The sequence below is a fragment of the Balaenoptera musculus genome, chromosome 8, assembly GCF_009873245.2.
Source record: "Balaenoptera musculus isolate JJ_BM4_2016_0621 chromosome 8, mBalMus1.pri.v3, whole genome shotgun sequence".
NCBI classification, from domain to species: Eukaryota; Metazoa; Chordata; class Mammalia; order Artiodactyla; family Balaenopteridae; genus Balaenoptera; species Balaenoptera musculus.
In genome coordinates this window covers 10,198,359-10,215,521 of record NC_045792.1, presented here as the reverse complement: position 1 = coordinate 10,215,521, position 17,163 = coordinate 10,198,359, and the positions used below count along the sequence as shown (strand labels likewise).

At 40.3% G+C, this 17,163-nt stretch overlaps 1 protein-coding gene across 3 annotated transcripts in view; it reads left to right on the top strand.

Annotated features, from left to right (window-relative positions):
• JHY (junctional cadherin complex regulator) overlaps window positions 1-17,163 on the top strand; it is a 60,228-nt gene that overhangs the window by 7,461 nt on the left and 35,604 nt on the right. For all 3 annotated transcript variants that reach the window (XM_036862133.1, XM_036862132.1, XM_036862131.1), the window contains exon 2: window positions 7,379-7,898. In XM_036862133.1, the coding sequence (XP_036718028.1) occupies window positions 7,379-7,898 (520 nt within the window). The remainder of the gene's footprint in view (window positions 1-7,378; window positions 7,899-17,163) is intronic.

The window sequence follows — 17,163 nt, the reverse complement described above, 5'->3', positions numbered from 1 at the left end:
GGAGACGACCACGAGTTCCTTTCTAGCTTATTTCCAAATGCGGATGCATTACTGTGTTAAAATAAGTAAATAAATAGTGAGTTTGAAACCTCCCAAAGTGTAATTTAAATTTACATCACCTGCAATCTTGCAAGTTTATCAAGAGGATTAGGAAGGTTGTAACCAATGGATTGAATTTAAAATAAATGTTTTTTTTCCCCAATGCTTATATACATCGCTGAGTTTCGCATGATAGACCCAATTCAATTTAAAAATTAGTGAATTCTGAGAGCTGTTAGGACTCTGAAAGGTCAGTCTATTCCTTACTGTAAAAGGAGAAACCTGAGGCCTGGAGTGCATAACAAATTCACCCAAGTTCACACAGCTGCTCAGTGGCAAAAATCTGGACCAGGACCCAGGTGTCAAGACCTGTCTAGTGCTTTTTCCCATGAAGTCACAGCTACCTGGCAATTCTGTTGCTGTAAATATCTGGCATTTAAAATACAAGAGACTCTATCTAAAGAAAGTGTATGCACCTGGAAATGTTGTAAATCTGGGTCCCTGGCTTTTAGCCATTGTTTCTGGAGAATGAAAAGAATATCCAAGCCTTCCACAGAAAATGTCTGGCTTGAGCACTGTAAACTCTCACTGAATGAGAGGAATTATATTTCTAAATATGTTCTGTGTCATACAGCATTTCCCTTGTGAAGATGCAGCCTTTGTTTCACATAAGATAATCTTAATTAGGAATGAGGTACGAGAATTTTACATTGCAATTACTAACACGCCCTCTTAAGATAATTTATTTTCATTTAACACTCAGATTGTCCTTGAATCAAGACTGGTACTAATAAGAACTTGGGGCAAATATCTGGTTATTTTGCAGCCATAAACCTGTTGTCAAAAAGAAAAAGAAAGGGACTTCAGCTGGAATTATCTAAACTATAATTGCAGTAAATAAAATTCACTAGATAACAATCCAGTCCCCTCACTTGAGTGTGTTTCTAAAGACAGTCTTTGGCCTTCGGTTCATTAAACTACCTTTCTTCTATTAAGATGTTTAATATTTTTAGCAGAATAAATGCCTGCATTAAATGAAATTTTCTGGGTTGTAAATAGCCTCCCCAAAGCATTTCAGTATACTTGTGGAACCATTTTATTTCATACTTGCAAAAGTGATTTTTTAATCCTTTGGATTTATTTCATTTTATTTACTTAAAAGCTGTTGATAAAAAGATTAAGATGAGCACAGAACTCAGAAATCCTTGGAAACAATTGTCAGTTTTATAGCTCCTTAAAGAAGCATTAAAAACTTTACACTTAAACAGAAATTGAATTTGCTGTTCATATGCATAAAAGATTTAATGGCATATAAATTGGGAATCATTGTTCTGTTTAAAAGGATTAAATTAAACCTAAATCAATAATAACATGTGCAGTTTCAATTTAACTGCCTACTTAAAATAAAGTGGCAAATAAATAACTGCTAAATGATTAACAGCAATGCTTTTATTCACCTCCTCGACAGGCAAAATGACCAGTTATTGAATATTTTACTATGAGTGCAAAGGATGTTCATTGTACTAGAAACATGCTCTAATTTTAGTAATTTTTTGATTGAATACTAAACTGAATATGAGGCTCTTCGTCAAATGGAGATTTGATTTTATTTGGACTGAAGTTGTCACAGTCATGTTCAAATATGGTCCATTAGAGCCAGCAGATAGGATGGCATATGCATATGAGACCACCCTCCCCTTCCTCTCTGCATCCGTTTCTAACCTGGGCATCTGAAGGGCAGACCTGGCATCTGTTGTCTGAACAGCAACAAAAGCATTGTGTACTCATCGTCTGTGTAACCTTCCTATCAAATGGGGAGGGAATGAGGTGTTTTGTGTGCACACGATTACTGATGAAGGAGCACTTCACACTCATTTTGTTCCAGTGTGTTGACCTGGACCACAGAACACAATTGAGCTTCTCCGCACACAAGCTCAGAACAATGGGGTTCTTTAGTATCATGTTCTATTTCAACCATTAGATTTGTTTCTGTGAAGTATTACAGCTTTCCATGCTCGATAGTTTGCAAAACATAAACTCCCATTTGTCTCAACATATGGTTTCCATCAAAAGGGGAAGAAAGGGGCATGTTTTAAGATAATCATTGCAGGTGTACACGGTACAGTGTAATTAAAGCTCTTAGAAGAGCCACATTTTCCGATTCTCATCTTGTAAATACACATTATTAGAGTGTCTCTTCAAACGATTGATTCAAAAACATCTTTCGCAGCCAGAGCAACTCATTATGTTTGATTTGTTTCAAACCCTTCTGTATTTTCTAGGTTTCACTTAAAATATCAGTCTTTTTCAGGGCATGTGAGATTGCTTCCGTGGGCATCTAAGAATGGCAATTTGTTGAGGCTAGAAATTACAGCTCTTTCTGAAGGTCTAAAGTAATTGAATTCTCCCAGTTTTATCTTCCTCATCATCTTTCAGCAGTTCTTAAAATATCTCATCATGTGGAAACACTGACATTTCTTAATCCCATTTCCTAAATTACAGTTCAAACAGATTCTCCGTGCTGCCTAGGTCGTGGTAAAAAAAAAATTGGATTTTTAAAGATAAGTGTTCATTCTTTCAGGCCACTAAGGTGCCACTTAGTGCATCACAAGCCAACTTCGTGTCCTGGAAATCACTTAAGCCCTAGGGAGAGAAGAATCCCATGAGATCCATCAGGAGGAAGCCACAGTACACACCAATGTTGTGTCATGGTGACAGAACACAACACACAGCAAGCAAAGACCAGTGATGGAGCTTGTTGGCATGTGCTTTTATAACCGGCCCTTCCTGGGACCTTCCTTACTCCATGCCAAGAACATAGTTCTAAGCATATATACGTATATAAATGTGCTTAATACTCTCAACGACTATGAGGTAGGTACTATTATTTTTTTTAGGTAGGTACTATTATTATCCTCATTCTATTGATGAGGAAGCTGAAGCACAGAGAAGTACAATAACTTGCCCACACTCCCACGGTAACTGGTGGCACCAGGGACTGAGCGCAGGCAGTCCGATTCTAGGACCCTTGTCCTTTGACTTTCTATGGTACCATTTCTCAGAACCAAAATACTCCATACCATTTATTCCATGAGACTGAGGGGTGTCTATAGCCCTGACCATGGACATCATGCCATCATCAGCTAATGCTAGTTAAGTCTGGTGACCAGTCTGAGTGCCAGTTTTCTTAGTATAACTGCAGAGATGGAAGTCAGGGACTCCATTTCCTTCAATCATCAAAGACTACCTATTTGTTAAAAAGAGTAGGCATTCCTCGCTTATTGACTCTTGTGAGTTCATCATAGGATCACAGAAAAAGAGAGTTGGAATGGACTTTGAGATATCGTCTAGCAATTGGATCTGGAAATAAGAGGTCAACATATTTTCATTGATAAACAAGGTCTGTCCTCCTAGTTTAAATGCCCATAACATTCTGTACTTCTTTCTGCATCTAGTTTATTACTTGATTATTACTGTTGGTGCATAAGATCCGTCTGCCTGTCTTCCTCACTCAGCAGCCAGTTCCATCCGCCTGTTTCTGTTTCACTCACCGCTCACCTCCAGTGCCTAGTACGTGGGGAGCCACTCAGTACATATTTGTTGACTGGCCAACTGACTGACCGACCGATTCACTAACTCCCCTAAGGCAGGCCCTGCAACAACACCTGCTTCACCACCACCTCTGGGATTGGCTGTGTGATACAGGGCGAGTTACTGGACAGGAGCCAGATCCCAGGGCCAACTGCCAGGGTCTATATCCCGGCTCCACCACGTATGAGCTCTGTGACCTTGGAAAAGTGACACTCCAAGCCTGTTTCTTCATCTATTAAATGAGCATAATAATAGCACCTCCCCATAGGGTTGCCATAAGGAGAAAACTAGAGATTCACTGTAAGCTTTCCCTAGATCAGCACGTAGTAGTGTGTGCTATCTTCCCAAAGCCAGCACTCTACAACTCACCCAGAAAAGCAGCAAGACAGTGGGCTCCAATAACGTGTGTTACTTTTAAAGGTTGCCAACCCCTACTCTAAAGAGTGCAGAGGACAGGGCTACCTGTTCTAAAACTTTGCCCCAAGAAACCATATGGCCTCTGTACATAATCCTTTCCAAAAACTCATCACTTTGCCTATCCAGAAGTGTTTGTCTTACTATAACATCTTTGCTCTCTAATTAAATGATTTTTGCTTAATTAAATAAATCCAAACTCTCAAGTTAATGTAGTTAAGCCAAACCCTTCACAGAGTTTACAAAGCCCTTCAAGATTTCACCTCTGCTTAAGCCTGAGTTCTAATCCTCCCACCCTCCATTTTATCCACGTAGAATTTGTTCTTTGAAAGCCCCATGTTCTCTCTCCCCTCCATTCCTTTTTACGTGTTGTTTCCTCAGCCTGGCTTACACTTGCTGCCCTTCTTAGCCTTCGGTCTCAGCTAAACCATCACTTCCTTCAGAAAGCTTCCCTTTCTCCCAAGATGGGATTAGGTGTCCCTCCTGAGTCCTGATGGCCCCATGCTCCTCATCAGGGCACTCATCACTCTAATCACAAATAGCTCATTTCCTGGTCTGTATCCCCCACTAGGCTGTGGGCTCACCACTGTATCCCCCTAACTTAGTATGTGCTCAATAAATATAGAATCAGTGAACGAGCAAATGCATGAGGAAAGTTAAATTCTGTCGAATCAAGTGAATGAATGAATGAGGAGAGTTAGACTCACTTTTTCCTTTCAATATATCATAGATACGGGAAATGGCATGTTTCTTCATTTCAAAAAATCTTTATATCTTTATTTACTTGAAGATGTACTTTCATCTTTTCTTCCCCATCTAAACAACCACTGCTGAACCTTATACTTAATGCAGCACAAGATAAGCCCTAAAATCATTCACTGATTTGGTCCAATGCAGGAAGTTTTTCTGCATGTTTAGATTCTAATTTACTGCTGTTGGGTTTTTTTAAAATAAATATCTAATGCTCAGTTATTGATTGAAGCATCACTTGTTGCTTCTTCTGCCCATAGCACAGGGTAGAGGTTAGGGAAGGAAGGATAACCCTCTGTCCCTGCTGCCCAGGACCTTAACCAGGTGAGGAGATACGGTTGCCATAGTGAAAAGTGAAATAAGCACAAATACAGAACATGAAGTAAGCTATATTGTCTCATTTTGATTTTATGCAACCTTGAGAAATAAACAGAATAAATATAATTGATCCCCTACTTACAGATGAGAGAAACCAGCTTGGAGGTGACATGATTTGCCAGCTGATGTACAGATAGGTAGTGGCAAACCCAGAACTTAAGCCCAGGTCTGTCCAGTCCCAAATCTAGATGATGCCCTGCTGGCCCCCTCGCTGCCCCTGGGACACTTCATGCCCAGTGACCCTTGGAGCCAAGTGAAAGGCAGGGCCAAAAACTCCTGTAAGTTCTCGTGAGGGGACATCACATGGAGAAACCTTCTCAAAGCCTCAGAGGCAGGTAGCCCTGTGGAGTTTCGGGAGTGGCAAGTTGCACGGTTTGATGTCGATTTCCTGACAAATATGGACCATCTCCATTCAGGCACTTTGCTGGAGGAAAATATCATTTTTCTACCCTTGGTGGAAAAGGAAGAGCAGCCTATCCCAAGAAGTTTTCCATCTTAATATGCGAACTAAAAATTCAAAGTGACAAGGGGAATTCCCTGGCAGTCCAGCGGTTAGGACTCAGCACTTTCACTGCCATGGCCCGGGTTCAATCCCCGGTCGGGGAACTAAGATCCCATCCCGCAAGCCTCGCAGCGCAGCCAAAAAAAAAAAAAAAAAGACACTAAAAATTCAAAGTGACAATTAAGCAAGACATAGGAGTTGGGGCTTTCTGCTCTAGTTTTTGCTTTACATCAAATCAAAGAACTCTAGGTCCACATTAAGAAGACTAAATTAACATTAGGGGCACCATTAGTTTGTTTACCCAGCATAAAATTATGTCCTCTATAAACGGGAATATCAAATAGCATAAAAAGCCCAGATGATTTACATTTTCTTTTTGATTAGAGGATTGCATCTACTGTACCAAGGAAGGAAAATCTCTCCCATTTAGCTTTTGAAGATCAAAGCAGCCATTAAATATGGCATATTACCAGCATTTTTTTTTCTTTTTTGGTTAAGACTAGGAGGTACTTTACAAATTGAGATCGTCATGGAGAAAAGGGAGGACTTTATTTGGGGTCATATGTACTGATTACAGACCAGTTCACTCCCCTCGGGCTGGACCCTGTGCTTAACCTTTTATTCAGATAGGGCTGTCTACAGCTTAAAGCTCACACTGACCTGTCTACTGAGTTTTGTGTACATAGACTTGACCAAGAGAGTACAAACTGAGAGCTTTCAGAGGCACCATCTGATTCCAAAAGTTAGGGATCTTTCTGTAGCACATTTGATAAAATCTACAAAGACGAAATGAAGTCACAAGTAAAAATCACTGATACAGGAGGATGAACCTATGTAGGTATTCAGTTGGGATAAGTCTTGCTTTCCTCCCACGAAAGGCTCAGACTGAGTCGTTGTTCAGGCAACAGTCGAATTTCCCTTCCCAGATAAACAGCTAAATGTGTAGCTCACTAGCTAAGTGTGAAATCCATTTTATCTTCAGCAGCTTGTTACTTATTCAACTTATGGTATGTCTTAAGTAATAGCATTCCTTGCATCAAGGCCATTTACTGGTTTAACATTATAGACATTTGTTTTCCAGCATACAGAAATTAACCATCCCCCATTTTTTTTAAATCACTGAATTGTACACTTTATTTTTAAAAATTTTTTAAAATATATTTATTTATTTTTGGCTGTGTTGGATCTTCGTTGCTGTGCACAGGCTTTGTCTAGTTGCAGCCAGTGGGGGTTACTCTTCTTTGGGGTGCGCGGGCTTCTCATTGCGGTGGCTTCTCTTGTTGCGGAGCACGGGCTTTAGGCATGCGGGCTCAGTAGTCATGGCTCGCGGGATCTAGAGCGCAGGCTCAGTAGTTGCGGCGCACGGGCTTATTTGCTCCGCAGCATGTGGGATCTTCCCGGACCAGAACTCGAACCCGTGTCCCCTGCATTGGCAGGCAGATTCATAACCACTGCGCCACCAGGGAAGTCCCCATCCCCCATTTTTATTTCATATTTCAATGAACTTAGATAATTATGACTTTTTCTCCTTATGTGTAGTGTGTAGGTCTAATCTGAGCCTGGGATGTGTCTTTCCCATGTAGACAGTAAAAGGAAAATTGTAGGAGAAAGATGGAGATTGATTTCGAATAAGATGATCAGCTAAAGAGAACGAGTAAATCTGTTTGGATAAAGGACTTGACATTTCTTTTCTGCTTTGGGCAGTCAACAACCCATAGAAGACAAATACTCAGACCTGCGATATGACCCAAACTGGAAGAGGAAAAAAGAGGAGGGGAAGTTGTTGGCTGTGGAAGCATTGCCAGAGTCTGTGAACAGCTCTGCAGAAAATCTGACTTTGAATCCACTTTACCCTTCCAAGGAGACTTCAATGGAACTCTCAGGGGGGAAAGGTGAACAGAAGAAGAGCCCACAGAGCACAGCCGCCTTACTTGGGAGTGAATTTTTAAGCCCAAACTACGAGCATGGTGCCCATTGCAGCGGGCCGTTTTCAGCGCTGAGCAGCAGTGACCTGGAGGAGAAATCCAGCAACCTCTCTCAGTACTTGAAGAGTTCAAGTTCACATAGTGAGGTATTCCTGCCAGGATCACGCGGCCCTCGGCGAAGGAAGTCCAAACAATATTTTGTGGAAAAAAACAAGCTGACTTTGGGATTACCCACTCCGAAAACGGACTCTTATCTTCAACTTCACAATAAAAAAAGGCGGGAAACTCACCCAGAACAGGTATGTAGCAGCTACTTAAAAATCCCTTCTGAGCACTAGACTGGAATTTGCCTTTGTTTGAAATGGCTAGGTATCACTTCCTTTGGGATGGTGACATCATTGTAACCACCTGGCTGAGTAAAATGAACTCCATGTACCTTGCCCCTCTTTGAAGAATCAGGGGAATTATTCCACAAATTCTTGAGAGCAAAATAAAAGCCATCAGTGGCTTACAGTGCTGTAATTCAATTATTATATTCAAAATGTTTCTATTCAAGGAACCGTAGATTTTTTTTTTTAACTGTATGCTCCATTAGATAAAATACAGGGCCGAGAGTTTGATTCCCTATGTTGGTTGCCTTTGTTCCCACTAAGGCACTGGTTTTCAACCCTATTAAATTCCTCCAGTACATTGGAGGTGCAATGACACACTCATATCAATAACAGCAGCTCACTTACAGAAGTGATTCTCAACTTAGATTCTGTATACATATTGGGTGGTAGTGCAAGGAGGACAGGATACAACATGAGTATTTTTTTAAATTATCTAGTCGATGCTATTATCTTTCTATTATCTTTCCAACTTCCATTGATAATCACTGTACTGTCTTTTATCCTGTGCAAATGATGTGATACCATTATGAACTTTAGTCTCCCCATCTATAAAACTGGAATAATAATAAGTGCCGTCCCTTTCTCATCTGATCGTTTTGAGGGTAAATTCTATCCCAGATGATGGATTCAAAACCTGTTGGAGGACTTCCCTGGTGGTCCAGTGGTTAAGACACCACGCTTCCACTGCAGGGGGCACAGGTTCGATCCCTGGTCGGGGAACCAAGATCCCGCATGCTGTGCGGCACGGCCAAAAAATAGAAAAAAAAAAAAAAAAAAAAGCCTGTTGGAACCAGTAAACTTAGTCCTATTTCATGGGTGCACATAAAGATCCCATCATCCCACTTCCTAGTTGATATGTTCGTGAACATGGAAAACAGTGGCTGGATCAGTGCATCTACCACCCTTATTGAGGAGACAACTTGAAATTCATCACCCACTAATGTGGGATCATTTTCAAATATGAAGGAGAGGTTATTACATTAAATAGGCATGCCCTTAGACCTCTCCCAAATTCAAACTGGTATTATGTAGAGTACTCTCACCTGTTCTAACCTGTAAGTATTTCCTGATAGAACGAGAGGGATGAGGTGGGTGAATATTTGTGATTTTTTCTTCTTAATTGAGAAACTCCTTATACGGTCTTAAATGATTATGTCACATCCTTGCCTTTGTAACTAATAATAAAACAAAGGAATGGGTGTGTATATTTAGTTGATTATCAAAATGAATACTTAGCTGACTTCAAACAGAATTTTTAACATTTTTGACTCAGTTTTAGTTGTTAATGTACTTTTCCATAAAACTTATGTGAAATTTTGAATTTTGCTTGGTTGCTCATTTTAAAATATAAATTCTGTGAAAAATGTTTATAGCCAATAATTTCTCCTAGACTAGGACAATATTTTTCCTTTATTTTTAAATGTATTCTCAAACGAGAAGAGGCAAATAGTGAGGCCAAAAAAATTACTTATATTTCTAATAATAAAAGTGAAAAAAGATTTATTATAAACTGTTTAATTGATTTTGTAATTGCTAATTATTCTTAATAGTTATAACTTAAGTTTGCAAACAATATCATGGTGTGTTCCCAGTGATTCCATAGCATAATTTTCTTCTCATTATGCCAAGGAGGAAACTTTAAAGCATTTTAGGCTTGCCCAGTCTGTAAGCTTGTGAATTATTCTTTGAAGTGGCCATTGACTTTGTCCCCCACTTTCTCCAGGTTCAAATGTTTAAGGACTGATTGCTAATTATATTCAAAATTGTTGCTTCACCATTTTCCAACCTATATTTCCTTCATTTTACTCCTATTCTTTTAAAAAAGGATACAAATTAGTTTGACCTAACAATGATAGAATGATAGGTGTAACTTGTTTATTGAATTATAGTCAGTAGCACGGAATGTGTTCCTTTCAAATCATTATTTATATATGCAGTATGTGCAGGTTTTTCTACCAGTGCAGATTATATGTCCCCTGATAGGCAGGAACTATGCTTTGCATTTATTTTTAACCTTCATGGTAATTAGCCTAACACATTGTAAGGGCTCAGTAAGTATATGGGAAATGAAACGTGTCTGTCTTCCATCACCTCCAAACTATTCGCCACCTCCTTCTCTTTACTGTGATTTGAAGTTTATGTGGGAGAAATGGTATTTCTAGAGCAGTGGTTTGAAGTTCTGGCTGGATATTAGATCCGTCTGAGAAAAAAACCCAGAGTGATTCTCAGCCCCACCCAGACCAGTTTACATATCTGGGTGAGAGCCCGAGCATCAGTATTTTTTTTTTAAAGATCCTCACGTGGTTCTAATATGAAGCCAGGTTTGAGAAGCATTGTTCCAGACTAGAGCAGTGGCTTTTGTCCTTGGCTTCACATTGGAATCACCTGGAAAATGAAGAGAATACTGGTTCCTTGGCCTGCAGCCCTGAAACTCTAATTTAAGTCATCTGGGGTACACTGTAAGCATGGGGAGCTTTCAGAGCTCCCCAGGTGTTCCTAGTGTTTCATTAAGACTGATCTAGAGGGCTTCCCTGGTGGCGCAGTGGTTGAGTCCCTGCCAATGCAGGGACACGGGTTCGAGCCCTGGTCTGGGAAGATCCCACATGCCGCAGAGCAACTAGGCCCGTGAGCCACAACTACTGAGCCTGCGCGTCTGGAGCCTGTGCTCTGCAACAGGAGAGGCCGCGACAGTGAGAGGCCTGCGCACCGCGATGAAGAGTGGCCCCCGCTTGTCGCAACTAGAGGAAGCCCTCGCACAGAAACGAAGACCCAACACAGCCAAAAATAAATTAAGTAATTAATTTAAAAAAAAAAAGCAAGGAACATGACTTTAAAAAAAAAAAGACTGATCTAGAGCAGTGATTCTCAAACATTAGATGCATCAGAATCATCTGGAGAGCTTGTTTCTGGACCTAACCCAAGGATTTCTGATTCAGTAGGGGTAGGGTAGGGCCCAGGGATTTGAATTTTCTACATGGTTCCAGGGGAACGCCACTTCTGCTACCAGGCCAACACTTTAAGAACCACTGATCCTTTTTTCCCTCAAACTTTAAGATACTTATGAACGCCCTGAGGATCTCGTTAAAATACAGATTTTGATCCAGTAAATCTGGGGTGAGACTCAACAGTCTGCATTTCTATCAAGCTCCCAGGTGATGGCAAGGCTGTTGGTGCTTGGACCACACAGAAAGAACATAAAAGGTTTTTCAGAAACCTACAGTAACAATTGTGCAAGTCAGTACCCATTGACCCTTGATGTTTGCAATGGCTGATGGGATTATTTTGTTGATTTGGGGGTGGGAGGTAAGAAGCTGGAGTGGCGGGTTTGGAGACTGTTTTATATTCAGCAGCATCCATCTGGAAGATTTTCATATTTGAAAGTCTGTTTTCCCCTACTCATTTCCTTGAAAGAGATGACAAATATCTTAAAACTAGAAATATTGAAAGGATAAATGACCTCTGTTGTTCAATGAATGAGTAAATGTCAATTACCATTACATGGCCAAGAAAACCCAGCTTTTAATACATCATTTTGTTGCAAGCCTCCATGCCCAGTTGAATCAGACAGGGTCTTAAGCAGTGTATTGTATTTGGGAAGATTTGGAAGTAAGTCTAAGAAGTTCACAACATCCCAGTAAAAAATGTGAACCTTTTTTTAAAAAAAAATAAAACTTGAAAAGTTCACATTAAAAAAAACAGGCAAGAATAATAAAGCAGGGATTTCCCTGGTGGCGCAGTGGTTAAGAATCTGCCTGCCAATGCAGGGGACACGGGTTCGAGCCCTGGTCCGGGAAGATCCCACATGCCGCGGAGCAACTAAGCCCGTGTGCCACAACTACTGAGCCTGTGCTCTAGAGCCTGCGAGCCACAACTACTGAGCCCGCATGCCACAACTAGTGAGCCCACGTGCCACAACTACTGAAGCCCGCTTGCCTAGAGCCCGTGCTCCACAACAAGAGAAGCCACTGCAATGAGAAACCCGCACACCACAAGGAAGAGTAACCCCCGCTCACCGCAACTAGAGAAAGCCCGCATGCAGCAATGAAGACCCAATGCAGCCAAAAATAAATAAAATAAAATAAATTAAAAAAAAAATAATGATAAAGCAAGCTCTGCAAATTAAGAGTCATAAGAGAATCTAGCCCCACTAGATAACAGAGTATATTTTAAGCCTCAATAATTAAATAGTAGGGTAATATTTAATGCATATACAGACAGAAAAATAGAAGAACAGAATAGAAAGTCTAGAAATAGAACCAAATTAGTGTGAGAATATATGATCTGATATTATGATTTGATAAAGGCAGGACCCAATTTGAGGTCCAAAATCTACAAAAGACTGATAGATTTGGCTACAGTTGACCCTTGGACAACATGGGTTTGATCTGTACAGGTCCACTTATTTGTGGATTATTTAAAAAATACATACTACAGTACTACACGATCTTTAGCTGGTTGAATTCACAGATACAGAACTACAGATATGGAGGGCTGACTGTAAAGTTATACATAGATTTTCAACTGTGTGGAGGGTCAGTGCCTCTAACCCCCACTTTGTTTGAGGGTCAACTGTACATAAATATCAAAAGCTTCTGGGGCTTCCCTGGTGGCGCAGTGGTTGAGAATCTGCCTGCCAGTGCAGAGGACACGGGTTCGAGCCCTGGTCTGGGAAGATCCCACATGCCACGGAGCAACTGGGCCCATGAGCCACAACTACTGAGCCTGCGCGTCTGGAGCCTGTGCTCCGCAACAAGAGAGGCCACGATGGTGAGAGGCCCGTGCACCGCGATGAAGAGTGGCCCCCGCTTGCCGCAACTGGGGAAAGCCCTCGCACAGAAATGAAGACCCAACACAGCCAAAAATAAATAAATAAATTTAAAAAAAAAAGCTTCTGCAAGAAAAAAGGCGTAAGAAAGCCAAAATATAAAGAACTAGAAAAAATATTTCTAATTTATATCACAGCCAAAACACTAATAGCTCTAATATATAAAGAGCTCCTAGAAATCAATAAGAAAAAGACCAATATCCCAATATAAAAATTCACAAAAGATATGAATAGATAATTCACAGAAAAGTTAATACATATGGCTATTAAACATACAAAAGATATCCAACTTTGGTCATTATAAGAGAAATCCAAATTAATACTACATTGGGATTCCATTTTTCATCTATAATTAAACCAACAGAATTCCCAGTTTTTGCCCAGTTTACCTCTGGGCAAAAAAGTATAGTCAAGCTGGTGAGAGAATAAATTGGATTAACTAGTATGGGGGACAATTTGTTAATATCTACCTAAAATACAAATACTACATACACTCCTTGAGAAAGCAAAGCATAATGGCCAAGAGTATAGGTTTTCGAGCCAGGTTGGTTGACACTGACACCTGCTGGCCATCTGACCTTGGGCAGGTTGCTTAACCTCTCTGTGCCTCAGTAACCTCACCTTTAAAATGGAGATGATACTAGTACCTTCCTCAAAGGATTATTAAGAAGATTAAATGAGTTAATATATGGAGAGTGCTTAAATCAATGCCTGGCTTATAGCGAGCACTATATACATGTTAGTAATTATTATTTTTTAAATTGACCCAACATCCTCCACTCCCAGGAATGTATCCTAGTTATATGTGTGCAGTTTTGAAATAACCCTTGAACAAAATCATTCATTTCATCCTCATTTCTAATAGCAAAAGATTAGAAAGTACCCAGATGTCTATCATTTGGGGAATGTGTAATAAATTATAGTACATTCATATAACAGAGTACACTGTAGCTATTAAAAAAAAAATGAGATGTTCCTCATGAACCATTATGGATGGACAACCTATCAGGATTTATTATTACTAAGAGAGAAGCTAAAGTTGTATAGAAGTGTATACAGTACAAAAAAGTGGGGAGGAATAAAAATATACATATATTTTCTTGGTATGCTTTAAAAAAGTGAGAAAAGATACATAGGTGGTTAATTGTAGAGGGTGGAGGGGGAGTAGGGTGGGAGCAAAACTTTTCACTTTATACCTTTCCATATCTCTTATTTTTGAACAATGCCTATGTGTTTACAATATACAGTGTTTTATAGGAACCCTGGTAACTTTACACCCCCCTGATTGCTCAGGGTCACCTAAATTGTACTTTTGCTTGAAAATAATGGCTCAGAGTAGAACCACTAATTTTTAAATTCAATTTCTCCACAATCATTTCACGATTTTTCATAGATCTGTTAACCTCACATTAAAATGCACTGGAAAAATCACCTTTGAATACATTGCAAGATCTTAGTCACATGATGTGTGAGGCAAGGAACTGATGTAAAAACCAACACACACTAGAAGGCACCTAAGTATCACAGTCGGCCAATAACTTTGCTGGTGAATATTCAGTACTTACTTTTATTTATGATTTGTTTCATAACCATAAGTATTTGTCTGAAACTCACTAGAATTTGAGTCAATTTATGATCTACTATTAAAGGAAATTGTCTCTTGAACAATGAGCTACCTTTTTTTTTTTTTTTGGCTGCGTTTGGGTCTTCGTTGCTGCGTGCGGGCTTTCTCTAGTTGTGGTGAGCGGGGGCTACTCTTCGTTGTGGTGTGCGGGCTTCTCATTGAGGTGGCTTCTTTTGTAGCGGAGCACGGGCTCTAGGCGTGTGGGCTTCAGTAGTTGCGGCACGTGGTCTCAGTAGTTGTGGCTCACGGGCTCTAGAGCACAGGCTCAGTAGCTGTGGCACATGGGCTTAGTTGCTCCGCTGCATGTGGGATCTTCCCGGACCAGGGCTCGAACCTGCGTCCCCTGCATTGGCAGGCAGATTCTTATCCACTGCGCCACCAGGGAAGTCCTGAGCTACCTTTCTATCTTGATTCTAATGTGACTTTGAAGGCTGATGAAGGCGAAATTTAGTAGGGGCTCAGGAAGGAGCAGTAAGTGCTTTATACATGTTATTCTGTTTTTTCCGTGAAATTTCTTAAAGAAATTACAGATACTTTGCAATGTGCATTATAGAAAGGTTATTCAATTACCTATGGCCTTCAAAACAATATAAAGTCCTATATAGAATCCACTACCCATGCTGAGCATCAACACGTCTTTGAGACTGTTGCTGAGGCAGCAGGTAACTCAGCCAACAAGCATTTATTGAGCAACAGTGTGTGCTAGGTACTCTTCTTAGTGCTAGGGATGTAACAGAAAATAAGACATGCAGAGCCTGGCCTTCAAGGGACTTACATCCAGTCAGGTGACAGGAAACATGTAACAAAATAACTTCAAGTAGGGATAAACATCTCTAAGGACACTGAATCAACTTTCTTTAATAAAGTAATGAGCAGGGTGTAACTGGGATATTTAGCGAGGTACTTGGGGAAGGGCTCTCTGAGGAGATACCATTCGAGTTGAGACATGAATGGATGAGAAACAAAAGACTATGTAAGTTCTGGGGCCCCAGCCTTGGAAGCAGCATTCTCTCCTAGGGGGCAACACAATATAGTGGGAGAAGAGATGAAACTGAAACAGAACACTGGTTTGGGAGTCAGACTATCATGGGTTAAATGCTGGCTTTTCCGTGTACTAGGTGGTACCACTAACTAGATATTTGAGCAAGTGACTCTTCAAACCTTATCTTCTTCATCTATTGTATGGGGTCCAATTCTGCCTTGGAGGGCTATTGGAAGAGTTTATACAAAGCTCCTGACACATGGCAGACACTCAGTAAAGGGAAGCTGTTATTACCACTGGTCATTCCTTAAGCCACGAGAAAGGAATCCACCCCGGGAATAGGTTCTCCTAAACAGCTTTTTTTTTTTCAGGCTACAGTGTCTCAAAATGAAAGGGACGTGAATGCAGGTAGAATAAGAACAAAGTGTTGTCAATAGAATAACATCTGTAGGCTCTAGCAGCCCATTCTATGATGTGACTCCCAAAAGACTGCACACAACGGGAGTGGACACACCTCACACTCTCCATGCTGTCTCCTGAGGGTCCCCAGTCAATCAAACACTGCCCCATGGATTACAGGACCCTACAGTCTTGTACCCAACTTGTTGGCAATATTTCTTTAATAGTTGCCTTTGGTCTCAGTTATATTTCAAATATTTACACTTGGTGATAAGGAACATACGAATATTTGACACTTTGGTTTTGAAGTACAATTTCATATCACAACTCTTTCAAATCTATCTTCTCCACTGCCTTCACAAGTGTTCTTCTTAGATACAAATCTGATCATATCAATCTCCTGCTTAATGAGAGTCCCTGTTGATTTCAAGATAAAATTCTAACTCTCAGAGTGGTACTCGAGGCCCTTTGTGACCTGGCTCCTTCCTGCCATTTCAGCCTCATCCTTTGTCACTCCTCCCTTGCATCCTATGCTCCAGTCATACTCTGGGAACTCACAGCTCCCAGAACTCAGCGTTTCCCCTGGGCCTCTGTCCAGGCTGATGGATTCCTTTTCCCTGTCTTGTTTGCTTGGGAAAATCTCAGCCTGCTTTTGAGATTCAGCTCAAAGTCCCCTACCTTTATGAAGACTCTCTGAGTTCCTCCCTCATCCTTGAACATCCACCTTAGAATCCATAACACCACACTGCACTATTTAGTGTATGTGTCTGTATGTCTTTACATGACTCTGAGCTCCTAAAGGCCTGGGCTGGCTCATCTCTGAACTCCGAGAGCCTGGCATACAGTAAGCACTTTCTACATCTTTTATGAAGGAATGTGATTTTTAAATAGTTTTGGGGGGGGTTCAGAATTTTACCACTTTCAAAATGAAAAAATAAAAAAGACTAACGAGCTTGTGCTCTTGACTTAAATAATGGAATTTGGCATTGAAAGACCAGATTTGAGCCCCATTATTATTAGAGCCAATTATTCCCTTTGGTAAATAAAAAAAAATCTTGCTGAGCTTTGTTTTTCCCCATCAGAGTGAGGTTACAAATGTTTGCCTTCTTCTACAGACCCAGGATTATTTAGATGACCAAATAAGATGCTGTATGTGAACACTTTGCATAATCATATAGCCCTGTATAAATATGTTATATTTATTATTGAACATTTGATTTGAATTTAGCCTCCTATTGGATAAGATTAATATCTAAGTGATATAACACTCTCCTTTTCCATGGTTTTAAATTTCATGGTTTGTGAAACTTTTGGTTGTCTATAAAATTAAACTTTACCTTTA